The sequence below is a fragment of the Chelonoidis abingdonii genome, chromosome 14 (genome assembly GCF_003597395.2).
Source record: "Chelonoidis abingdonii isolate Lonesome George chromosome 14, CheloAbing_2.0, whole genome shotgun sequence".
NCBI lineage: Eukaryota > Metazoa > Chordata > Testudines > Testudinidae > Chelonoidis > Chelonoidis abingdonii.
This window is the reverse complement of record NC_133782.1, coordinates 20574827-20601149: the sequence shown is the minus strand read 5'-3', so window position 1 is coordinate 20601149 and position 26323 is coordinate 20574827. Positions and strand designations below refer to the sequence as shown.

At 49.6% G+C, this 26323-nt stretch overlaps 1 protein-coding gene across 2 annotated transcripts; it reads left to right on the top strand.

Moving 5' to 3' along the window:
• The first annotated feature begins 365 nt into the window (after nucleotides 1–365).
• On the top strand, nucleotides 366–6657 carry LOC116817341 (uncharacterized). Of its 2 annotated transcripts, XM_032767350.2 has the most exons (4): nucleotides 366–556; nucleotides 2553–2696; nucleotides 4952–5104; nucleotides 6226–6657. In XM_032767350.2, the coding sequence occupies exons 1-4, from the start codon at nucleotides 457–459 to the stop codon at nucleotides 6228–6230; spliced, it is 402 nt and encodes a 133-aa protein (XP_032623241.1). In that variant the 5' UTR covers nucleotides 366–456; the 3' UTR covers nucleotides 6231–6657. The 2 variants fall into 2 exon arrangements, 1 of the variants encoding a protein (XP_032623241.1); XR_012656990.1 differs by lacking the exons at nucleotides 2553–2696; nucleotides 6226–6657 and having other exon boundaries at nucleotides 466–556; nucleotides 4952–5041.
• Nucleotides 6658–26323: the final 19666 nt, after the last annotated feature.

Below are 26323 nucleotides of genomic sequence, written 5' to 3'. Positions count from 1 at the left end.
TCCAGGTGAGATCTCAAAGAGACTTAACAGCAGGGTGGTGGGAGCTGTAGCTTGGAGCTGAGAGCAAAAGGGTGCCAGCATCCCACTCCATCAGACAATGGCCCCTGTCCAGAAGTCAGTAGTTTACTGGCTTCTATCTTCTTTGGAGCAAGGTTTCTGTTGTCATCTCCATTTGAGTTTGCCCCCACTCCACATTGAAACCGTCTCTGTAACTGGCTCTTGAGCAAGGGGAGAATTTCACTCTTCCCAGCAATGGGTCAATCTCATGTTTTTCTTGTGCAAAGAGCTCCAGGAAGAAACAAGAACCTGATTGTGAAATGACACAAGACAAGGGGACAAATATTGGCACTAGGCACCTCGTTCTCTGCTCCCCCCTCCCTTTCCCCCAGGAGTGAGATGTTAAATACCAGCCTGACACAGCCCTGGGCATTCAGACCTGCCTCCTGAAACAACATCATGAAGTCACTGGGTGTCTTCTTCATGGTGCTCCTCACCCTCTCGATGGTGCCACCATCTTGGTCTGGCACAATCTTACCCGTGCAACAAATCCCCAGAGGTAAGTGCTAAGAACAGCCTCTCACACCTCTACCCTAGGGGCAGCGGGCAGCAGGCTCCCGTCCCATGGGAGGGCAGAGAGCAGGGGGCTCTTCAGGCTGTAGTGAGTGGTTCGCTCCCCAGACAGCACTAACAGGGCTGCTTTCTTTACTGACACTCAGCACCCGACGTTCTGGGATCACAACTGCTCCTGCACCAGGGAAAGGAAATGTCCTTGTGTCCTGATATGAGCCCAAAGGCCACCTCACTAGCAGGCTCTGTTCGGGATTTTATACTGTTCAGATACTGAGCCTGAGAAGGCACAGAGACCACGGAGTGAGGCTCAATGCAGTAGGTGCCGAAGTTACAGTTTCTCAACGTGAATTTCATTAGCTTGGTTTGGTCTGAGCCTGCAGGGCCACTGAGGGGTTTCATTGCGGAAAGGTTCACAGCCAGACACCCGAATGCATTTTCATGTAGCCTCAGTAAAATCTCCACCTGATGTAAAACGAAGTCGACAGAGCTACTCTGGTTTGCCCCAGCTAAGGCGCTGGCCCCATCTTTACTGAGCAACGCAGCAAACTCCCATTTTGAGCGGTTGGAACCTGCAGGCTCTGAGGAGTTGCAGCCAGAGCAGCACAGGCCATTCTCATGAGAAACAGCAGCCGAGCCCTCTCCAGGCTGGGAATTAAATGTGTAATTAAACAGCATGGCTGGGTAGCAGAGGTCTGGAATTACAATGTCCAGAGGATTTGGCTTGAGACCTGCCTGGGTCCTTTCCCTCCCTAATTCTCATTTCCAGATGGTGAGGGTTCAGTCACTCACCCCTCAGCAGCAGGGGGCCCGATTCCCCCTGCCACGCCCCATTTGTAGTCTTGTGCTTCGTCCTCTATGCTAACGTGGCAGCATTTTACACCTGCCTTGCAGAGCTGTGAATGACACATGAGGTGCCTGATAAGGGAAGATTAGACCCAGGATAATTCAATAGAGGCCTTTCAACCAACAGCAGAATTTCACAGAGTCCAGACTGGTCCTACCACAGTCTGCACTGTGCCTCATGGCAGGAGCCTCTCACTGGAGCTCAGTATGCTGCCCGGCATTAAAAGGTGGTGTTTATACCGTGCACATCATTCTTGCAGTGGATCTGGGACCTGCCCAGTGATCACTGTTTGGTGCCAGAGGTTCGATCCCCCAGATCATTGTCAATCAGAGAGCCAGTGTGCTGGGGAAGAGAAGTGCTGTGACACCGGCTGTGGATTGGGCTGTGTTCTACCTCAGCAAGATACCTGCCTTATTGTTTATAGTCTGTGGTTCTTGGTTCCTCAGGGAGCTCTCACCCTGTTCCTGCTGAGCCAGGGACAGCATTTCATCAGCCTTTAGTAGGCAGAGATGTTCATGCCAGGGGCTTAATCTGATGCAGTGAAACCTAGGACCTGCCCAGTGATCAAGAATACCTGTCTCAGGGTAGATCCTCCTAATGAGTGTGAGATTAGGATCCTGAGTGCCCCAGCACTACAAAGTGCTGCATGTGCACCTGTACAAAGGCTTGCCTTCCGCCCAACCATGGAACCCCGTAGGGCCAGTATTTCCAAACCTACCACCTTGCTTTGCAGTGAGATCATCACCCCCTGTCCTAGCCCAGTCGTGGGCGGGGAGGGCAGGAGTGTGCTGTGTGATCCAAGCAGGCCTCTCCCATCTCCCTCACTTTGACAGGCAGCACTCATTTTAGTCCCAATGGTACCTCTCTTTCCCTGCTCCTTGTTGTTGAAAGTTGTTAGCAATGAGGAGTGATGGCACTGGGGTTACAGAGAGAGTCACTGGCATTAAGGGGATGAAGCCCACAGAACTGCAGCTGTCCTGCAGGAATCATTTGCTTGTGTCCATTCTCTTAGGTCTTGACAGGGTGAGAGATACAAGGGAACTGGAGCTGAGTACTCAGCAGGCAGAGATCAGTGCCTGGAGCCTGGCTATTATCCTGTTATAGAAGTTTGTTTAACTTGCCTTCTCCTCTCTTGCAGAGAAATCTGGGACTTGCCCAGTGGTTACTGTTCGGTGTCTTATGATAAATCCTGCCAACAGTTGTTATCATGACCACCAATGTCCAGGGCCAAAGAAATGCTGTGAAACTAGCTGTGGGAGACATTGCGTCCTGCTTCAGAGAGGTACTGGTCTCAGTGTAACTGGGTCACCTTTATCCTGATGATAGGAGGCTGCAGGTAAATGGATCTGGGGACCTCAGCCCAATTCAGTCATTTCTGTGATCTCCAGGTGTTGGGTTTTCAGTCACTGGACCCCAGAGTTCACAGAGCATTTGGGCAGAAGCTTCTCAGATAACGGAGAACTCTAGTTAACACTAGGTGACACCACCCACCTGGACTTATTATCCCAGCTTCCAGTGCAGAGGGTTGCTTACACTATGATCTTCCTGTGTTACAGAGAAACCTGGCTCAGTCCAGCAGTCAGTATAAGGTGTCTCTCATGGTATCCTCCTAATGCACTGTGTACAGGACGGTCAGTGTCCAGAAAATGAGAAGATGATCTCCAGGTGTTGGGTTTTCAGTCACTGGACCGCAGAGTTCACAGAACATTTGGACAGAACCTTCTGAGATAACGGAGAACTCTCTGGCCGAACCGCCACCAGTGTCTGGTATGATGTCCCCTCTTAGCAATAGGGTGATCATATGTCCCATTTTGGCAGGGACAGTCCCTTTTTTAAGCCCAGACGTCCCAGCTCTTTTGGCAAAACTTGGTATTTGTCCAGTTTGCTCTTGCCAGCTGATGATCAGTTGGCAAGAGCAAATAGGATAAATGCCTAATTTTGCCAAGAAAGACAAGTGTGCCTCCCTGGGGGCGGGTTGTGAAGGAACATTCATGGGGGGGGGGCAGCAGCGATGCTAGGCTCCGGGTGGTGGGCCTCAGTCTGTCAGTCTCAGCCTGTGGGGCTCGGTCCAGCCCTGCATACGAGGGGGGATGGAGTCTCAGGTTAGCCCCGCACGGTGTCCTGTTTTCCCCTTTGGGAAATATGGTCACCGTAGTTATTGACAAACTGGAGGAGTTCAGATTCAGGGAAAAACAACTGACAGGATCGGGGGCTGGCTGAGGGGGAAGAGGTGGAAAGTGCAAAATCCACAGAGCGTGGCTAGGAGATCACTCAGTGAGGATGGGACCTCTCTGCAGATACTCACAGGGTGTGGGCCCCAAGGGAGCAGAGGACACAGTTAGGGTGTCACATGGGATGAGGGGTGGCTAATGAGGTGAGATGAAGATCAGAAAGTTTTCGGGTGAACTTTAGAAGAATCTTCCTGGCTGTGGGATGTATCAGCCTGTGATGAGTCTCCCAAGGAGAGGTGGGAAGCCCCAGGGCCAGTCCCAAGGGAAGGGAAACAGGACGGTCATCATAGGTGCTGTACCTAAATACCATTCCACCTTTTTTATTTTTTTGCTCTGCTGATTGGCTGTGGGAGGGGGGGCAGCCTTGGGTGAGCTGGGGGACAGGAAGTGCTGAAAGTATTTCCTCTCTGGCCAGAAAAATGGCTAAGGCCACTGCTGGAGAGCCCTATTGCTTGGGACAATTAAATAAGTCTGGACACATCTCTGGTCAATGTAGAGTCAGAAACAATCCTGCCCTGCCTGGGTGATCTGAGTTAGAAGGGACCCTACAGGGATTTTCTGTCTCTAGGATTCTGAACTTTGTCTGTAGGAGAGACAGGTAAGTGCTGACAGCTCCTGTCCCAGCCCCAGCCAGCAGCCCAGGGCACCAGACTTCCAGAGGACAGAGAGCACGGATGGGCACATGTCGTTCAGCTGGTTGCAGGGTGGGTCCCAGACCAGTTCTTATTGTCCCTCCATGGCAGCAGCCAGAGAGGCCCCACTCAGTGAGCTGCAGTGAAAGGGCTGCTCCCTTTAGTCACTTCCTTGACTTTGTGGTTCCCACAGGGTGGAGCATGACTTGTCAAGCAAACTGAAAGGCATCTGTGACAGTATTTAACCCCTTCCAGGTGGCAGCTGGATTCTGGGAGGTTTGGTCTCAGGGCATCAGCCTGGGAAATACACCTAGACAGCAGGGTGGAAGCAGGGGGTGTTCACGGGTTATACTGCATTTCTCTTCAATGGACAACTTGTCTGTTTCACCTTCACAAGGTATTCACAAGCCTGTGGAGAACACAAAGGCAAATACAACTACAGACAGCTGACACTCAAGTACTGAAGCTATGCCCCCCTCACCTGCTACTTGCAGCATAACACACACTGCAGCCTGCAATAACCACATGGTCTCTGAATTGTTATTATTATTTCAGTAGGTATTTTGGGGGACCTTTTGTGCTGGGTGCTGCACAGATTTTATTGTCCCTGTCCCAAGTCGCTTAGAGCTGACATTATGCTTTGCTAGAAGATTTGCAGCTATCTTCTCTTACAGGGAAACCTGGAACCTGTCCAGATGTCACCTTTAAGTGCGCCGTGTACAATCCCCCAAATCGCTGCCACTCTGACTACCAGTGTCCAGGATTCAAGAAGTGCTGTGAGACTTTCTGTGGGAGGGCCTGTGTTTATCCTAAGGGACATGGTAAAGGTACCAGCCTGATCCTTTCTTTGGGCTCTGGACTGAGATCACTACCTGCTCTAGCTGAGCTGCAGGGCACCTATGGGAAAGGGCATTTCAACCCATGGCCTCCAGCTGAGATTAGCTCTGATTAGAGCTACCTCCAGAGGCCTCACCATTCTGGTTGACTAGGGAACAGGCTGGGTACTTGGCTCTTTCCTACACGCCTTTGTATGAATATGACTTTGTGGTGTCACAAGACAATAAGAGTTGAGTCCACCTGGGAAACAGGCAGAGGGGATCTGGAGGGATTCAGTTTGAGAAGCTGCACTGGGAAATCTATGGGGGGAATCTGTGTCTGGGGCCAGAAAAGCAGAAGGTGACATTATTGATTGGGTTTGTGGTCCAATGCCCAGGCTGTCTTTAGATAACACCTCCCCTTGCCCCACCCACAAGCCTCATCCAGGATCTAGAGAGGAAGTGACTTTGCGTGTTTTGCTCTTTACAGAAGAGTCACAAAATGAATGCACATCATGGGCACCATGAGGACCAATAACTGTGTTTGCTAATGACATACAGTGTGCCAGGCCTAGCTACATACACCCATGGCAGCTCTGGCAGAGTTCTGGGCGTTTCTCAGACATACACGCAACTAAAGGGCTTGCAAACAATTTAAAGGAATACTACCCAATTCCTGTCAACTACAAGTGGAAGAGACAGGGAGATGATACCAGGACGCTCCCTTGGGCTGGGAATGGGGGATTAATGCTCTCTCATCCCTGATCCTTGGGGATAGGAACAGGGTCAGAAGGGGCTGCATGGGGAGATACTAACATGGAGAGCTTCCTCTGCCAAGCAAGTTAGCTTGGGATTCAGTGCCATCTGAAGGGCAGGACGTTTGAGCCCCCCTCCCCCACACATCCGTAGAGTAACTAGGCTTTGGGGATACTGTGCCCCTTCTTGGGGCCCACTGATTTGGCAGGTGGAAATCTCCCTCCCGTATCCCAGGCTGGGACAAGGCCATGGCAGCTGCAGGGCTGGGTTGGACCAAAGTGGCTTGTGTTCATGGGAGCTGGGGCCGAACCAGAGGTTGGGTTTGCACAGCCCACGATTTCCTGTTGAACCCGCTGATCATTTTCCCTTTTTTCCAGCATAACTTCCTGTGTCCCGAGGGCATCCCCAGGCCAGGAGCAACCGTGACACCAGCTCGATGTGCCTGGTCTCGCTGGGGTCCCACAGACCTGCCCTAGGAAATCAGCTTGCACAATGCCTGCATAGCACTTGCGCTCTTAATCCGTCTCGTCTTTAGCACCAACCATGCCACATTGTCACCTGTCAGGGGGTTGTCATGGAATTTTAGATCCTGCCCACCTAGCACAGAGAGGACTGGGCTGAGGCCTTACCCCGTGAGGGACATGAGGAGCGTGATTCACCGTCCCTGTGCAGTGGCTCTTTCCCTGCAGTCAAGGGGAGGCTTTGGGGGGAGCTGGGGGTCTCTTTCTTCTTGCCCTGGCTCTGTATAATTTGATGTCCCGACCTTGGCACTTCGTGCACTGTAACAAATAAAGAAGCTTGTTCACATAGCAGTTTGTAACCTGTGATTCTGTCACTCCAGCTCCTCCTCCACCTGCAGGTTCCTCCCCTCACTGCCTCTGCTCTTCCTGTCTCATTGATCAGGAACATCCAGACCTGGCCTAAGCTCTTCTCCCTGGTTGCTTGATGGGGGCTCAGATGTCTCCTGTCTGTGTGTGTGAGGGGGATTTTACCCTGGATGCCGCTTCTAAGGCCCCCCTTCCCCCTCCAGTGAGCTCGGAGACAGGATCCTAGCACTGGTCCAAGCTCTTTCCCCAGGGAGTAACTGCTGTTGATTTGGGATATTGATCTGTCTCTTTATAAGAAAGCCTTTGGGACCCTTGAAACAAGGTGAAGAGGCTCCGAGCGACAGCAGAGTCACGCCCCCCCACCCCCGAGCGTCTTTCCAACACAGGGCAAGGGGAGCTGCCCCTCACAGAGTGGGCTAGAAGCCACTTCACTAATGAACTGAGTCCCCATCCCAGGGCCTTGGAGTGATGCACTGAGGCTGGGTTTGGCAGATGTGCCATGGAGCTGCCAGGGCTGCCCATCCTGCCCTGTGCTATAGCCCTGAAATCCACCAGCCTCAAAACCCTACCCTAGCACTGCCAGCCCACTAGTGCCAATGAGTCCAAGAACTGTCCATTCAGAATGAGCTAGGATCATCCCAGGTGCCAGCTGCCTCCCTGACTGCGGGGGTACAAGGAGCCATAATGGGGGAGTATCTGTATTGATCCATCAAATGTGCATCAGGATTCCGGGTAGGGTGACTAGACAGCAAGTGTGAAAAATCAGGACAGGGGGTGGAGTGCTAATAGGAGCCTATATAAGAAAAAGACGCCAAAATTGGGACTGTCCCTATAAAATCAGGACATCTGGTCACCCTAACTCCGAGCAGCAAGGGAAGGGGAAGCTTCTAGGTGGCAGGTCTCCAGGGAGAGCAGGGGGACAGGAAATGGAGTTTGAGGGATAACACGCTTTTCCTGGCCTAACAAAGTTCCTGGATAAGTGATGGAAGAAAGCGACTACTTGTCATTAGTTACTGTTGTCACAAAAGACATGGGAGTGGGACTCTAGATCAGGGGTAGGCAACCTATGGCATGCGTGCTGAAGGCGACATGCAAGCTGATTTTCAGTGGCACTCACACTGCCCGGGTCCTGGACACCGGTCCGGGTGGCTCTGTATTTTAATTTAATTTTAAATTAAGCTTCTTAAACATTTAAAAAATCTTATTTACTTTACATAAAACAATAGTTTAGTTATATATTATAGACTTATAGAAAGAGACCTTCTAAAAAAGTTAAAATGTATTACTGGCACGCGAAACCTTAAATTAGAGTGAATAAATAAAGACTCAGCACACCACTTCCGAAAGGTTGCCAACCCCTGCTCTAGACGTTACTTGGGAGCCCTGCAGTGCAGCTGATCCCAAATAAAGCATGCAGAGATGACAATATGTGCTAACTACTTGTGCTAAACAATCTGTTCCACTTTGCATTTTGCTGTGACTCTGGGAGTTCCTTTCCCAGAGCAGAAGAAGAGCTTTGTGTAGCTCAAAAGCTTGTCTCTTTCACCAACAGAAATGGGCCCAATCAAAGATATCACGTCACCCACCTTGTCTCTCACATATAGCAGATATTTCAGCTCCATCCTGCCCTCTTGATGCTGGCAGTGGATTCTGTTGTATATGATTCTTGTAACAACCCCAAGTAATACTGCTTGGATGGAGCCATTCAGTGAACAGGAGTCTCTGGGCTCTTTTGGCTGTTCTATTTCAGGAGCTGTGTTTAGTTGCATGAATAATACCCAGACGTGTGTCCTACTGGCGCTGTACTGGTAACTGCCTGTCAGAGGGCAGCAGAGGCCCTAGAACCGGAGATCCAGCAGGGTCCCCTTTTCACATTCCAAAGCTCTCAATGGCATATACAGCCACTTTCTAAAGAAAATGCAAAAAGCTGATTTCCACCCAGGACCCAGAAAGGCAACCTCATTAGAGATTCCTGCATCCACTAATGCTTGTGAGTTTCCTTCCTATTTGTCTCTGCTGCGATCATTAGGCCATACTCATTCCTACTCTAGCACAAAGAACAGCACCACTAATGTGCTGGTTGCAATGGACGAGCCGGGACCTGGGGATTTGGTGCTCAGGCCTCCCACCCCAGAGAAGATCCCATCAGGCACCAGAGGCTAATGAGCTCACAGGGAGAAGCAAAAACTGCTGCAGAGAGATGTATCCCAGGGGGCTGCCCCAGCAGACAGCAGAGCCTACCATTAAGAGGTTGCAGATCCCCAGACATCTTCTGGAGGTGGACTCTGCTTAGGGAAGGAGCAATGTGACCTATCTTGCTGGATTTGTATAAATCTGGCACGCTCTCCTGGGGCTAGTTCTGTTGCCCCTTTGGCCAAGCAGTAACTGAATTGAGGGCCTGACAGGATGGCTTCTGTTTAGATTTGAAACTGATGATCCAGATTTGAGGTATTTTATTTGTGTCATTTCTTTTCTTCAAAATGTACCCAAAGCCCGATGACCTGATCTGTGATAAGAAGAAAGCATGAGTAGGCAGCCTTCTTTTGGAGAAATCCCAGGTTACAGCACCCTGGAGCTTACTGCACAAGAAAAACATGAAATTGACACATTGGTGGGAGATGGGGAATTACCCCATTGCACAAGAGCCACCAGGATGATCTGGCTGTGGGGAGGGGACCAGGTAAACCTTACCCTGAGATGATGCTGGAGAAACTCCTCCATGAAAATCTTGTTCAAGACAAGATGGAAGCCACCTAATTATTGACTTGTGGGAAGAGATCCTTGTATTATGAGTAGGGGCTAGCCCCATGGCCCTGAGCTCTGTCCCAAGAATGAGCTGTTTTGAGCCTCTGCCTCTCTCCAGGAACTCTGAAAGACTCAGAGCCCAATGCAGACCACACCCCACTTCATCATCCCACTGTTTAACACACAGCCTTCTTCCAGCCACTGGGTTCATATCCTAGGAAAACCCAGAACTCTATAAACTCCTTTTGGACCACATGGACTTCCAGCCTCAGGCTGTCTCCTCCTTTGTGTGCACCTGGTTTGCACTAACAGAAGGGCCTTAGCTGCACCCACTCGTGGGCATGAAGGCAAGAGCTTTCACACACCCACTGTCCTGAGATCTGGGATCACCTTTGTGTCCACAACCCCAAAGGACAAGCCACGAACGCTTCTTTCATAACAGCGCCAAGGCAGGCTGGAGATCTCAGGTCCATGCAAACCCAAAGCTTCAAGGGAAGCTGAAGGACGGTGAGACCCCCGTGAGCTGAGAGCAGTGGGGTTAACGCAGCCTACCCATAACACAAGGCTTTCTTCCCACAAGTCAGTAGTTCATTTGCTGCCATCTTGTCCTGAACAGTGTTTCTGCTGGGAACAAACAGGGTGAGTTTGCTCCGAGGCGAGGCTAGTTTTACTGGCGACTCTTGTGCAATAGGAGAATTCCCCCACCATTGCATGGGGTTTCTTGTGCAGAAAGTACCAGGGGGAGAGATAGCTCAGTGTTTTGAGCCTTGGCCTGCTAAACCCAGGGTTGTGAGTTCAATCCTTGAGGGGGCCATTTAGGGATCGGGGCAAAAATCTGTCTGGCGATTGGTCCTGCTTTGAGCAGGGGGTTGGACTAGATGACCTCCTTAGGTCCCTTCCAACCCTGATATTCTATGAACCAGCTTGTGAAACAGAACAAGGAAATGACAGCATGGTCCTTCCCTCTCCTGACCCAGGTCCTCCTGAATGAGAGCTTCAATCCAGCCTGGCTCCTGACACACCAGGAAGTCAGTGAGTGCCTTCCTCCCTTAGGGGGCTCCTCAGCCTCTGGGCCAAGGTGCTGCTAGTGTCTGGTACAATCTCACCGCTTAGAGCTTGTCTACATGGGAAACTTTGGCTAAACTGATATAGTTATACAGCTGTGACCCTGTTTATAGCCTGACACCAACACCATGGTCCGAAGGCGCTGCATGAGGGAAACACTAGAACCTAGCTGTACATTTGAGCTGTTCCATCTGAATTTAGTACCACCCCCAGCAGCTGTTCTCTCCTCTTACAGTGCCATCTTTCCCTCCTCCCCAGGGTCACTTGGCTTTGGGGATTTAGCAGGTGGAAATCTCCCACCCTCTATCCCAGGCTGGGATGACGCTGTGGCAGCTGCTGAACCAGCCTGGGGGGCATTGGTTGGGGCTGTACCAGGGGCTGAGTTTGTACAAAGCAGGATTTCCATTTGGCCCCTCAGATCAATTTCCCTTTCTCTAGCATAACTTCCTGCTTCACAGATGAGCTGGAGGTGTCCCCAGGAGCAGCCATGACCCCAACTCAAGGAGGTCAGACATGCTGGGGTCCACGGGCCAGCCCTCAGAAACCACCCTGCACAAGGCCAGCTCAGAGACACAGTGATTTAGGCTCCCTAATGGGCATGGGAAGAGGTGCCAGACATTTTGGAGGAGCTGAGGGTGGGGCGGTTCTCTGATCTGCGACCTTGTGGGGGCCATCTCACACTCTCCACCTCCCTCCTTCAGTTCTGTCACACACACTATCTCTCCAGGGTAGTGCCTGTAGGCTCCAACCCTGCCCAAGCAGCTCAGAGGGAACACGGGAAGGCCTCCTGCTGGGCTGCTCTTTAGCAGTCTGATTCGCAGTCCCTTTCCTAGGGCTCAGGGATTAGGGGGACTCATTAGGTGGTGCTGGGGGGTCTCTTTATTCCTTTTCTCTCTCACTCTGTGTAATGGGGCTTTGGCCATTGTAGCAAATAAAGACACTGGCTCACGCAGCAACTTTGTGGGTCAGGTGATTTGTGCCTGTTTCTGTTTGCAGTTCCTCCCCACTCCTCTTCCCGGACTCTCTCCCCTTCCCCCACTCCCTCCCAGCTTGGACATCAGGCGGATCCTGGCAGCACACTCCCAGCTGGGAATGGTGTGACTGAAAAATCTCCAGTAGATTCCAGTTCTCCCTGCTGGGAGCTTTGTTGTGTCCTGGGCAGGAATTCTCCTGCTGATGCTGCATCTCAGCCCCCAGTGAGCTCAGGATCCACAACAGACTATTGTTTGGCACTCTTTAGCCAGGATTTCGGATGGGGCAGGGGAAAAGCAGCCTGCACTGGTCTGGGATTGCTTGGGTGCCCTCTGAAAATATAGTGAGCAAGCTCAGCCCCACTCCATCCCTCCCCAAATGCAACTTTTCACAGGTTCAGGCACAACTCAAAGATGAGCTGGAGAGGTCTGAGTACTGAGCTGAGTCCCTGTCCCAGGGCCCCTGAGTGCAGCACTAAGACTTGTAGATATGCCACTGGGCTGACTACACTGTCCATCTCACCCTGCCCCAGGGCACTAAGCATTGGCAGCCTCAGAACCTCATGAGGTAGGAGAGGGTAAGCAGGGTGCTGTCAGAGCAGAGAGGGCCAGCGGTGTGCATGTATTTAATGTTGAGCCTGAGCTGATCAGACACAAGCTGGAGGCAGCAGCATCCCCTCAACAGGGAGTGGAGCAGGTGGCAGACAACTGAAAAAAAGAGATTAATGATTTATAAGCCACTGGTGATTCCTTGGGGTCTGACCACAGAATGCACAGGGTTAGCAATGCTGTGATAGACAGAGCCCTGCAGGCCTGCCACTGGAACTAAAGCAGAGGTTTTCATCTCCCTCAGGCATTATCATCACTCCCAGCCAGCTGTGGAGTCTGGTGTGTATTACTGTGGGAAAGGCCCTTTAATAGAGATGGTGAGAAGGATCCAGGCTAGTGAACAGGAGAGCCTGGGGCTCTTTGAGTTGTTTCATTTGAGGAGCTGCTTTTAGCCATCTGAATAATGCTCTGTTGAGACTGTCATAAACAGATAGCTAAGGGTTAATCTTTCTTTTACCTGTAAAGGGTTAACAAAGGGAACCAAACACCTGACCAGAGGACCAATCAGGAAACAAGATTTTTCAAATCTCAAAGGGGGGGAAGTTTTTGGGTGTGTTATTTTGTCTGTCTCTGTTGCTCTCTCGCTCTGAGAGTGATCTCTATCTCCAGGTTTTCTAATCTTCTGTTTCCAATGTAAGTACAAGGTAGAAGACAATAGGCTTATATTGTTTTTTTGTATTTACATGTGTGTAGTTTGCTGGAATGTTTAATTGTATTGTTTTTGGATAGGCTGTTTATTCAGTTTGTTTTCTTTTAAAGCAAATGACCCTGTATATTGTCACCTTGATACAGAGACATTTTGTGCTTTTTCTTTCTTTTATCAAGCTTTCTTTTAAGACCTGTGTGATTTTTTTCCTCTGGTTAAGGCTAACAAACGGAGGGAGGGGAAAATCTCTTTGTGTTAGAGTTACAAAGCTTGCATTTGCAGGGACTCTGAGTCAGGGTGAGAGAAACCTGATCTCTCTGTTTTGTGTTTCAAGGAATTGAAGCAGGGTAATCTCCTAGAGTACCCAGGGCGGGAAGATCTGGGAGGAGGTAAAGAGGGGGAAGGGAAGTGGGTTATTTCCCTTTGTTGTAGGTTCAGGGCATCTGAGTCTTGCGGTCCCCCAGGGAAGGTTTTGGGGAGACCAGAGTGAGCTAGCTGGTGGCAGCGCTATCAGATCTAAGCTGGTAATTAAGCTTGGAGGTTTCATGCAGGTACCCACATTTTGGACACTAAGGTTCAAAATTGGGACTTATGCTATATGACAGAGACTGAGAGAGCCAGGAGGCAGCTAGGCACTAAGAGCCAGAGAGGGTAAAGGATCTGATTGCCCTAGGGGTCTCTGGGAGTCATTTGTTTCCTTTTAGAAAGGAGCCAAAAAACACCCAAACTCAACACCAGGCCACCCAGCACTTGGAAAAGGAGACCTCCAGTAACAAGGGAGTGCTTTTCCCCAGCTTGCTAAAGACTCCCCACCACACCTAGACTCTTTTTCATGCAGACTTGTTGCCCAAACTTAGGTCAAATTAAAGAAGAAGCAGTTCCTCAACTCCCACAATTTTGCTCCACCCTTTTAGTTCCCAGCTTTTTTCCACCTTCCCCCATCCCAGAGAACTCAGCCCGTTGTAGATGTCCAGGACCCCCTGCTCCCAGGAAGCACAAGCCTTACAGTCACTCTCACAACCTGACCCTCACTACACCTTACATTTGCTAAGCCCAGGTGCCCCCCTTTTAAAGCTCAGATAGGGTCAGCTGACCAGTCACAGCTGCATCAGCCCTGCTCCCTCTTAAAGGCCCAGTGTTACCCTATAACACCATGGTAGAGGCACCTGTACCCTGATGCTTGGCTGTCCCCATCCCATTAGACTCTGCTGTGATCATTATGCCAGTAGCGGCACCACACCATGCACTGTAAGCAGTACTCCAGCAGTGGAAGGGGGATATTGGTGGGCAGGACTCTCACCCCAGAAAAGACCACCTTAACCATTGGAAAGGAGGGAGTTACCAGGAGGGATCACCTACCCAAAACTGCAACAGGGCGAAGTGAGTGGGGTGGCTGCCCCAGCCAATACTGAGCCTGGGGCTGGGAGACACCCTAAAATCTCCTGAGACAAAGAGCTGGGCTGTGCTGAGCTGAGGAGCGGGGATGGTCAGACTCGCTGGGTTTGCATGAACCTGCTGTTCTCTGCAGGGGTTAGTTCTCACTTCACAAACCCAAAGCCCCAAGTGACACGGACAACCTGTGAGCTGAGAGCAGAGAGGTCCCTGCAGTCCTCAGCATCAGACAAAGGCCCCTGCCCAAAAGTCAATAGTTTACTGAATTCTATCTTGTCTGGAGCCAGGTTTCTGTTGCAGTGTCTCTCACAGGTCCCCTCCATGTGAGTTTGCCCCCGCTCACATTCAAACTGTCTCTGCAACTGGCTCTTGAGCAAGGGGAGAATTTCACTCTTTTCAGCAATTTCAGGTTTTTCTTGTGCAAAGAGTTGCAGGAAGACACAAGAACCTGGTTGTGAAATGGCACAAGACAAGGGGACAAATATTGGCGTCGATCCAGGCATCTCCTTCTCTGCTCCCTTCTCCTCCCTCCCTCCCTCCCTCCTGGAGTGAATTTTTAAATACCAGCTTGACTCAGCTCTGGGCATTCAGACCTACCTCCAGAGACACCACCATGAAGCCACTGGGCATCTTCCTCTTTGTGGGACTCTTCAGCCTTTGGGCCAAGTTGGTAGGATGTCCCCTCTTAGTGACAAACTGGAGGAGTTCAGAGAAAAGCAACTCAAAGGATCAGGAGGCGGGAGACAGGTTTGGGTGGAAAGTGCTAAATCCATAGAGCACATAGATCCATCCCCACTGAGCTTCATGCACGACTCTTGTGAGCCCAAGGAATGCCAGGGCACAATTAGAGTATCACATGGGGGAGCTGAGTGGGGTGAAATGGAAATTCCAGGGTGAACATTAAGACACTCCTTCTGGCTGTGAGATATAACAGACTGTGATGAGTCGCCCAAGAAAAGGGGTGGGAACTGTATGGTTTGGGACATTTAACACTAGACTGGACGCATCTCTCGTCAATGCAGAGTAAGGAACAATCCTGCCCTGCCTGGGTAGTCTGGGTTAGAATGGGCCTTACAGGGATTTTCTGTCTCTAGGATTCTGAACTTTGTCTGTAGGAGAGACAGGTAAGTGCTGACAGCTCCTGCCCCAGCCCCACCCAGCAGCCCAGGGCACCAGACTCCCAGAGGACAGAAAGCACGGATGGGCACATGTCATTAAACTGGTTGCAGGGTGGGTCCCAGACCAGTTCTTATTGTCCCTCCATGGCAGCAGCCAGAGAGGCCCCACTCAGTGAGCTGCAGTGAAAGGGCTGCTCCCTTTAGTCACCTCCTTGACTTTGTGCTTCCCACAGGGTGGAGCATGACCTGTCAATCAAACTGAAAGGCATCTGTGACAGTATTTAACCCCTTCAAGGTGCAATCATGTTGGGTTTAGAAAGGAAATGCCCCTGGCAGCTGGATCTGGGAGCTCTGGTCCCCAGCATCAGCCTGGGAAATACACCTAGACAGCAGGGTGGAAGCAGGGGGTGTTCATGGGTTATACTGCATTTCTCTTCAATAGACAACTTATCTGTTTCACCTCCACAAGGTGTTCACAAGCCTGTGGAGAACGCAGAGGCAAATACAACTACAGACAGCTGACATACAAGTACTGAAGCTATGCCCCCCCCACCAGCATAACACACACAAATAACCACAAGGCTTCTGAATCATTAGGTATTTTGGGGGACCCTTTGTGCTGGGTGCTGCACAGACTGCATGAATATTATGCAGTGCTAGAAAATTTGTTTATGCAGCGATCTTCTCTTGCAGGGAAACCTGAAACCTGTCTTGCCTTCATCTTTAAGTGTGCTATGTACAATCCCCCAAATCGCTGCCCCTCTGACACCAGCGTCCAGGATTGAAGAAGTGCTGTGAGACTTTCTGTGGGAGGAAATGTGCTTATTCTAGGGAATATGAAGGTGCCAACCTAATATACTAGTTAGATTTCCTTTCTCAGGGCTCTGTGCCAAGATCACTCCCTGCTCTCACTGAGCTGCTGGGGGGTATGGGAAAGGGCATTTCAAGCCCTGGCTTCCAGCAGAGATCACAGCACTGATCAGACCTGACCTCCAGAGGCCTGTACCAGGGGCTGGATTTTTACAGGATTTCCTCTTGGCCCTCTGAACACTTTCCCTTTTTCTAGTAACTTCCTGCGCACTAGATGGGCCAAGAGTGACCCCAGGAACAGCCGAGAGGTGGATTAAGTTTTCCTGGGGCCCTGGGCCAGAGCAAGCAGGGGACTTCTCCCCACCCCTTCCACTTGTGGCCCTGCCCACAGCCTCATCCCTTTCTACCCCTTCCCTGGGCCCCACCCATTCCACCCAGGGTCCTCCCCACTCCATCCCCCCACTGTAGCCCTGCAAATGCTTTTGCTCCTTTCTGCCCCCCACCCTGCCATCCCAAGACCGGAGAAGCTCTGTCCCCATTTCACAGCACAGGGGCACAGCGGGGAGTCAGAGATTCCTCAAGTCCCAGGGCCACAGCAGGGGTTGGGTGCTGGGGCTTCTCCCACCTCGCCTGCCTGGCGCTGCTTCCGAGTGGGGTCAGAGTACGGGGACTTCCCATACCCATCCTGCCCAGTGGCCAGGGCTCTGCGCTTCTGACGCCCAGTGGTGGATTTTTTCCAAGGCCACCCAGTTGGTCGGGGCCCCTGGGTATGGGCCCCGTAGGCCCAGTGGCTAATCCACCACTGGAGGAGCTGTGACACCAGCTCTAGAAAATCATCCAGCACAACCCTGCTCAGAGACACAAGGATCCTGCTTGCAAAGGGGCTGGGGAGGGAGTGTCACGAACACCTTGGGTATTTGAGAAGGGCTTTTTGATCTGGCATCTTGGGGGAATGTCTCTGGCAGAAAACACTATGCCCTGTCCCTTGTCTCTTACTTTTCATCACACCCACACCCATCCCTCATCAGGGGAAAATCTCTGTAGGTCAGACCCTGCCTGGGCAGTACAGAGGGAGTGGGGAGACCTCACCTTTTAATGCTGCTGAGCAGTATGATTCACAATCCCTCTCTTGTGACTCTCCCTGCCTGAGAATGGGATTAGGGGAAATTAATGGGTGGAGCTGGGAATCTCTTTATTCTCTCACCCTCCCTGTAGTGGGGCTTGGCTGGCATCCCCCGCACTGTAGCAAGTAAAGCAGGGGTGGCCAACCTGTGGCCCATAGCCACATGCGGCTCTTCGGAAGTTAATATGCAGCTCCTTGTAAAGGCATCAACTCTGGGGCTGGAGCTACAGGTGCCAACTTTCCAATGTGCTGGGGGGTGCTCACTGCTCAACCCCTGGCTCTGCCACAAGCCCTGCCCCCACTGCACTTCTTCCCGCCCCCTCCCCTTAGCCTGCCGTGCCCTTACTCCTCCCCCCCCCCACAACCTTCTGCAAGCCATGAAACAGCTGATCAGGAGGTGCGGGGAGGGTGGGAGCCGCACTGATTGGCAGGGCTGCCAGTGGGTGGAAGGCGCTGGGCGTGGGAGCTGATGGAGGGCTGCTGACATATTACTGTGGCTCTTTGGCAATGTTCATCGGTAAATTCTGGCTCCTTCTCAGACTCAGGTTGGCCACTCCTGAAATAAAGACACTTGTTCATGCAGCAGCTATGTCCTTTGATATTCAGGTGACTAGAAAGCCGGCAATTGCTTCACATCCCCACTTCTCTGTTGCCTTTTGCTGCTGACAGTGGATGCTGATGTATTTTACTGTTGTATCGGCCCCAGTAAAGCCTGAGCAATGGTTACGTGTCAGTGGAGAGGAGGCTCTGGCAGGTCTTTGGATCTTTCCATTAGAGAAGCTGCATTGAAGTGTGTGAAGAATCCTCCCCAGGCAAGAGCTGGTTGTTGGTGCTGGACTGGTAGCCAGAGAGCAGCAGAGCTTTGGCCTGCAGCACTGATTCTTTCTAAGGAAGCAAAAGAAACAGATTCTCTAAACTGCTATTGATGGGGCCTGGGATGGTTGCCCCAATGTCTGGGTGAGTGATTGTTTGGCCCCAGTAATAAATCTAGCTGGTCACAAGAATAGCCCATTTCAATCCAGTGCTGCGATGCACACAGTTTGCCCAACAGAGATGGTATCTTGGGGTGGGCGGAGCCCATGGAGGAGACATCCCATCGAACTGAAAGGCAAACTGATAAAAGGCAATACTTTTGCGTACAATATATAAGCATTGGAGCTTACCGTCACAATGTACCACTGAGGCCAAGAGCTTAGCAGGACTCAGAAAATGACTGGACAACATTTAGCTAGGTGCCCAGAGCATCCACAGATACATTAGGGTAAAATCTACAGAAGAGATAAAATCTCTTATGCTCTAGGGCAAATAACAAATCCCTAACTGCCTAAGGTTAGTAAAAAACTTCCCTTATGGGCGGGTTATTCCTTAGTTACCTACAATTGTTGAAAAATTGGAGAGAAGTTCAGAAAAGAACCACAAGATTTATTCAAAAGGATGGAAACAATGCCCTTTACTGAGAGACTGAAGGAGCTCAATCTGTTTAGTTATCAAAGAGATCAAGAGGTAATTTGATCACAGTCTATTCAAAACTTCACAGGGAGAAAATACTGCGTACCAAGGGTTCTTTAATCTAGCAGAGGAAGGCAAACCAAGAATCAGTGGCCTGAAGCTGAACGCAGCCAAACCAAATTAGAAATTAGGCTATTTTTTGTTTTAAATCAGTGACGGTGATTAATCACTGGAACAAAATACAAAGGGAAGTCGTGGATTCTCCGTCTCATGAGATCTTCAGATCATGACTAGAGGCCTTTCTGGAAGGGATGCTTTAGCCAACCACAAATGATTGGGCTCAGTACAGGAGTAATTGGGTGAAATTCTCTAGCCTGGCTTATGCAGGAGGACAAACTAGATGTCATAATGGTCCCTTCTGATCTTGGAATCTATGGGCTTTCTCATGCCTCCTTCTGGATGTTCCTCAGGTCTGATTCAGCAGGACAATTCCTATGATGGTTGAGGGTAGCTAGGTATCATTTGCAAACAGCTGATAACTGTTCATAGATCACAGAATTCTCTTCTTTCTCAGGAGTGGCTATTAAACTGGCATTTCCATGCTGCTGGTTAATGATAGCATTTCAATTATGCTTTGTTAACAAGATTAAATGACTAAGAGGTTTGATTAAGCACAGAATTCCAGGCCTGGGATGCATCTTTGCTGATAACGCTGTGTCACTAGACAATCCAAAATGAATGTTAACATGCTAAGCCAAGCGTTTCATTTGCATCACAGGAGATAAGCTTATGTCAGTGCTGCAGCTAGACTTCCCTCTGGAAAACAGGCACCCTAGGCTGAAAATTGCTGCCCGAGGTCTTGGAATATGGAGACTTCATGGACCAGGTCTTCAACTGGTGTAAATCAGTTCAAATCAGCTTTAAGGGAGCTATGCTGACTCAGTCTGGAGTTATGCTGATTTACACCTGTTGAAGAACTGGCCCAAGGTCCTCAGATGAGACTGAGTCTCTGAATGTTTCCAGGCACAGGGACACATGATCTTGGGTCATGCTGTGGTTTTCAACCATGGAACGGCCTCCTTTTAAACAATGTTCTATCTCAGGATGTGGGGACTGATCTGAACTGCTGGGCAGCTTTCAGCATGGATGGCCCTACCACCACAATCGTCCACTCGCCTTCCAGCTGGTGGGTGTGACCAGTTTAAATGTAGTCACTCCTGGAAGTGGAAAGACACAAAGTGATTTGCACGGTAGCATCAATGGCCAGCCCTGTGATATTAGTACTGAAAGCACCACCCCCTCCAGAAGAGGAGGGAGGCCCATTCGTGAGATAGTTTGGGAGGGAAGTTTGCACTGCTACTGCCCATGCCACAAAGGCCATTGGTTTCCTGAGTTCTCAATCCAGCCCCTTTCTCCACCAGGGCATTTCTGTGAGAAGAACCCAAAAAGCTCCACAACTGCCTGATCAAACCAAGCTCTCCAGAGCAGGAACTACAACTGATTTCCAACCAACTGCCTCTGCTGTTCAGACCCATTGTGGTTTTGTTGTGAACTGTTATAATCTAATAAATGAACTGAGATGACTCATTCACACTGAGTCCTAAGGATGAACTGGACTCATGAGCTTAGAGATAAGAGCCTAACCTGCCCAGGTTAGCCACTGGGGCCAGCTAAGTGTATTAACAGTGCAATGCCTCCATCTCTTCAGGGAGCCCCATTGCTTGGCATGTTTAAAACTCTGCATGGAACACTAACATGTCAAACAATCCAGCATTGGCTGTTACAGAATTTATGTATCTCTATTTTCTATGATCCTCTGAGGCATGATTTGAAAATGCCCCTGGTATTTTGCCTGGGAGCCATTTCTGATTCATGATATTATCGCTACATTTCCTGTCCCCTCGCTCTGATCTGCCATTTCATGTTTCTTATCATTTTAATGAGAGTTCTGGAAATGGAATCGCTCGAGGTAACACTGAGACCATTTACAATCATAGCTGTCTTAACAAATCCCACTGCTTCACCTCCCTGGGAGCAGCTTCCTTCCTCTGTCCTCTACCTTTTCAACAACATCCTGCTACCTCACTGGGTCTGATACTCCATTAGCCAATGGGGAGCCAGCACAGGGCTGGGCAGTTCCGTAACAGCTGTTTATGCTCATTCGCACCACTACCTGCAGCTAAAGCTCTCTCCCGCCTTTGCATCTGGTGGGCCAGAGCTGGAGAATCCACTGAAATGAACACACAGAAGATAAAAGAACGAGGAGTGCTTGTGGCACCTTAGAGACTAACATATTTATTTGGGCATAAGCTTTCATGTGCTGAAACCCACTTCACAGGATGCTTCCAGTGGGAAATACAGTAGGAAGCTATATATACACACAGAGAACAAGAAAAAATCATACTAGTAAGTGACTTTTCAATAGCACTGTTCAACCCAAAGGCCCCCGGATCGCCAATGCTCAGAGTAAGGAGAGAATTTCACTATCCCCACTTCCAAACACGTGACGGGAATACAGCAGAAAACAAGTATAGTGGCATCATTAAGACTCAAAGGGCCTGTCTATACAGCAAAAAAAGACCCAGGTCACCGAATCTCATAGCCGCTGGTCAACTGATCTGGGCTTATGGGGCTAAAAATAACACCATAGATGTTCGGGCTCAGACTGAAGCCCGGGCATTGAGATCCAGTGAGGCAGGGAGGGTCTTGGAGTCCAGGCTTCAGTCTGAGCTCTGACCCTTACGCTGCTATTTTTAGCCCCACAGCGCAAGCCCAAGTCATTGACTCCAGATCCAGACTCTCTGTCACAGGATTGTTGGGTTCTTGCTGTGTAAATGTACCACGACAAGCCTTCTTCAAACACACATGGTGCAGCTCCAGGGCACAGAAATCCAGATCATAAGGGTTTTATTTCTAAAGCCCCTGTCTGGGAGCTGCACAAACAATTCAAAACATCCAGACCAAAGGGATGCAAACATCCATTAACCCTTCACAACATATAATAACTCACCACATAGCCAGATATGAACGGTGCTGTGGGAGAGGGATGTACAGCCTGGGACTTGAATATGCCTCAAACGCCTCATCTTCTTTTCATTCCTCATGGCTCAGTAAAGATAAAGTTTGTCTGCATGTCAGCCCCCATCACTGTAGGTAGCCTCCTCTTGGTTCTGATGACAATGTGGAACCTTGACATACATGAATCTATGGACACCACAAGGTCCTGTCAGAATGAACATTCTTTATAGGTATTCCACAGGCACCATCTCCTTCTCCTCCAAACACGGCACCTCGCAGCAGACCACATCGGCAAGAGTCCAGGAGCTTGAGGGACACAATGGATTGGAATGGAATGAAGCAGATATCACTCCATCCATATTCTTATGAAAGAGCAGAGACTGTGACCCAGATTCTCAAGTGTATTTAGGTGCCTGACTCTCAATGGGAGAGAGGCACCTAAATATCTCTGAGGATCTGTGGCTACTGGTCCCAGGCAACGGCTGCCTGGGTTGCTCAGATAAAATAGGCGGCTTGTATGCTGCCATCTGCAGACTCAGAACAGATTATTAGAGAGAAGAATGGCCACTGAGCTTCACTAGCCCCAAGGAGTTTGACAGACAATCACTAATATGACTTGGCCCTCCAGCTAAGCCCCAAATCCTACTGTTCCCAATGTTACCATTGCCAGGTGGGCCAGGATGAGCTTGGGGTAGAAAAAGGACACCAGAGAGAATGTAGGAGTAGTGGTATGTCAGCATTTAGGTTTTCATCATCATCATGCCCTTAGTCCAATCCTCCCATAAATTCTCTTACCTCTCAGGCAAGTCCACTGTTTCATAGAGAGACAGGCCCTAGTCTGTACTCAACTGTCCCCACACTCAGTACCCTTTTAACAAGGTGATCACCTCTCTCCTGTGTCTTTCCATAGCTGATTTTCCCCCTCATCATCAGCCTTCCAGTCTTCTTGGGTGTTGTGTTGTCTTGGTTCCTTATCTGTCTTTCTTTCTGCAATGAAGTGGGCCTGGTTTATATATTCCCCAAGTCCCTCCCACTCACAGAAGCCTCTGAGAGGATTGGTTAATTGGAGTCAACTGCTTGGGGTTTTTTATTCCCCCATAAACCCCCCCCCCATGTGACAGTTCACTCTATCAAAAAAGGATAACAGAAGACACGATGGTAAGATATATATATAAGCTATTGAAACAGCCAGTTAAACCAGCAGTAAATCCGGGAGCTGTCCCATCTCCCCTAGCGTTTCACTATTACAAGGCCAGGTACTCGGAGGCAGATGAAGAGACGACAAATGTAGCTTAAGGTTGCAACCCAGACCCATATGTGTGTGTTTAGAGTGCAATCTGTAGTTCAGATCAGAGCCTAATCTGCGATCGCATCAGCCAGGCCTTCAGGAGAGGCTGCCAGGTTCCTTTGTTACTGACTGTACTATCTCAGGAGTGAGCTGGGTTTGTGATGTGAAATGGCAGCTTGCTTCAAGAAATGAAAATGAAGGAATATATTTTTACAAGGAACAAACATCCCAAAGACAGGACCAGGGATAATTTGAACTAAAGCAGACACTGGAGTTGGAATAATGGGCCACAAAAACGTTGTTCCTCAATCACTGTCTTGATAGCCATGCTTGCCATGTATTGAAAAATCAGGGACATGCAGAGAGAACCAGACTCCGGCTAATTAAACAGACAGCGGCCGAGTAGCACAGCTTGCAACAAGGTATCACCTTCAGTGGGTTCCCTGGCATCTCTAGCCAACAGAAAAACAACAGCTCAGGTAGCTTCAGATACCATGATGATGGACATGGGATAGATAGATAGAGAGATCTGTTTAACCCACATGCATATATTTTTAGAACTCATTAACCCTTCATTTGCAGAATATAAAACACTGAGAAAAGCACACAGCGAACAGTAGTCAGACACGAATATGTTCCCCTTTCCCTGACTTCTGTGTTTGATGGCACAAATGCATGGAGACTAAGGGCCATCCACTCCATCAGCTTTGTGCCACTCCAGATGTGCAGGCTGAGTCAGCCCTGTGGGTGTGTGAGACCTGGAATAGCCTTGTCAGGTGAGTGGTGAGAAAGCACTGGTTCATATACTGCGTCCTGTTTCGAGCTGGCTGAACAAACTCTCGGAGCTAGGGAAACAGGAAAAGGCAAATGTTGTGAAAAAGTAAACCACTTTTCGTCTCATTTGAGGAGTGAGGAGCAGCTTTTGTTCTTCCCCCACTGTGAGACTGGCAAAGTAGCACCTGTTAGCTGGCTTCATGCCCACGAAGGCCCTTGCATGTCGCAGGTGAACAGCTGCTCACTGCCTGGAGTGTGTACTGTAAAGACCTTGCTAAATGCCGTGTATTTTATGTGGGGCTTGTTCCTTGAAATGCATCATAGGTGTCTCCTTCAGCTCAGCCTCTTCCCAGTCAGCATGAGCGGCTTCTCGCTGTTATGCATTCCTGAGGCCTTTCAAAGGTAACTGTGCAATCTGCTAGCCTGGAGCTGAAGCGCTGTCGCTTAATCGGAGACCAATGCACACGCTGAGAATGGAAATTGAAAAAGCTTCAAATCCAGCTCTCGAGACGCATTACTCAGCGGCTGCTGCTAGTCATCCTCCTTCATATTTCATTATTTTAATGGCCACATAAAACCCTTTAGAATAGCAGCTTTGATAATACACACATAATTGCCTTGGTGGAGCAGAGATCCTGAATTGTTTCAGCAGATGGGGAGACACAAAAGCAGAAGGGCTGGATCCTCTGTTAGGTTCTCAGGAAATTTAGCACCAAACTCTTGGGGAGTAGCTGCTCTCATTGCATGTGGCTACAGAGACTACAGGACATTCTCCAAGTTGAGAGGCAGGGTTCTGGCTTGCAGGGAGCAGAGGGCTGCCATCAGCACTGGACAGTGATTGTTGTTGTGTTAAAGTTCTGCAATGTTTAACTAAAAATGATCCGATGGTTAAAGACAAGCTCTCTGTGCGCTAAAAAGAACAACATGCCTGAGTGTCAGAAACTCTCCTGTAAAATGGGGGTGCTGATAATCACCCTTTCCTGGGCATGCTCTCAAGATGGAGCTGTTCATGTCTGTAATGTACTTTCCCGGGGCCAAGTGATCTTTCAGTGCTAAGCGTGATTACCAACCTCACGTGTCACAGGAGGACACAGGAGCCTGCACTCAGGACTTTGCTGGGAAGGAGGATCCATCCTTATCTATTCCGTGTTCATTTCTCATTTCCTGGGATCCCAACTTTCCCTGTGATCTGCAATGGGTTGGTTTAGTCTTTTTTAATTATTATTATTTTGCAAAAGCTTTTCAGGTTCATTTTTCACAGACCTGAGGCCATGCAGGAATCTGGCACTTTTGGAACCTTCTGGTCAGCACTAGATCCAGGCAGTCTCCCAGTTCTCCATCTCCTGGCTGCCCCCTGTTAATCTCTGGTGCCATTAGCGGGTAAGAAGGCAAAGGAAATGAAAGGACTGCAGCCACAGGTTGACCCTGTCACCCATCCTATTTCCCCAGCTTGGCCGATCTACAAAAAGAGGGGAAAGGCCCAGTTTGCTGCAGCTGATCTGATTCGCTCTCTCTCTTTCTCACATCTCTTCCTTTCCTTTAGCAACATGAAAAAAGGGGCACAAGTCACTTTATTATCAAACTACAAGAAATGCATCAAAGGAACAGCAAGGATTTGGCTTCATCCCACACAAGTAAGGTAATGCCAGGAGAGGCCTCACCCTAAGGCCTAGCTCTCCGGTAGGGCTGGTTGAAAACTTTTTGTCAAAACCATTTTTCAACAGAAAATTGGGTTTTCAACTAAATGACATTTGTCTTTCCATGTGACTGCCATGATGCACCACAAGGGCAGACCATGGTGCATTATGGAAGATGTAGTCCGACCTATAGAGGAGAATGGGAGCAGGAGGTAACTACAACTCCCATGAGGCACTGCAGAAGCATTTCAGAATGGAAATATTCTAGATTTTGATATTTTGATGAAGCTCAAAATTGTCCATGGAGAAAATTCCCATTGTCTAACCAGCTCTACTCATTGCTATCTAGATTCTGTCAGAGGCTGACATACTCTTACACTCAGAACAAGAGACGTTGGGGGCAATTATGGACTGAGCCACTGCGAGCTTAATTCTGAGTTTCCCTGATCTTGGAAGTTGATCTCTGACCCAGGGCAGTAGTGACATCACATGTAGCACTGTTGATTTCAGTGGAGCGACGTGGATTTACATCAGTGAAGGTATTTTGCATGGAGAATTGGGCATGCTGTCTCCTAACGCTGGCTTCAGGCTTGTCATCACAGCTGCTAAGAGTTGTGGGGATTTTTTCCTTCACTGCTGGGATCTCACTGTATGAGGCCCCCTGAGCTATGAGGGAGCTGGTGCCATGTATAGGTAGGACTCTCCATTCCAACAGCTTGCACCATCAACACTAGAATGCTGCCCTACGCTACCGAATTTCCTAAGCCCTCCCCAGAACCTGCCAGCACACATTGGAGAGAGTGTTCCTAGGACTTCAGCCCAATGTGCATATGACTTACAGCCCACCTGCCAATGGTTTGTCTGACATGTGGTTGTAGGTAATGATCGATATTTCTGGTGCTATCAATTATCAATTTGTTGGCAATGGAGGCAGCATTGGAATGTTTGCTCAGGTCTACACAGGAATAAAATACGTGCAAAAATCATTAGCTCATTTTCTATA

Excerpts from the sequence above, each read along its gene's own strand:
- LOC116817341 (XM_032767350.2), top strand. The coding sequence starts at position 457 with ATGAAGTCACTGGGTGTCTTCTTCATGGTGCTCCTCACCCTCTCGATG. Across the intron at positions 557-2,552 it reads CGTGCAACAAATCCCCAGAG|AGAAATCTGGGACTTGCCCA; the intron begins GTAAGTGCTAAG and ends CCTCTCTTGCAG. Across the intron at positions 2,697-4,951 it reads TTGCGTCCTGCTTCAGAGAG|GGAAACCTGGAACCTGTCCA; the intron begins GTACTGGTCTCA and ends CTTCTCTTACAG.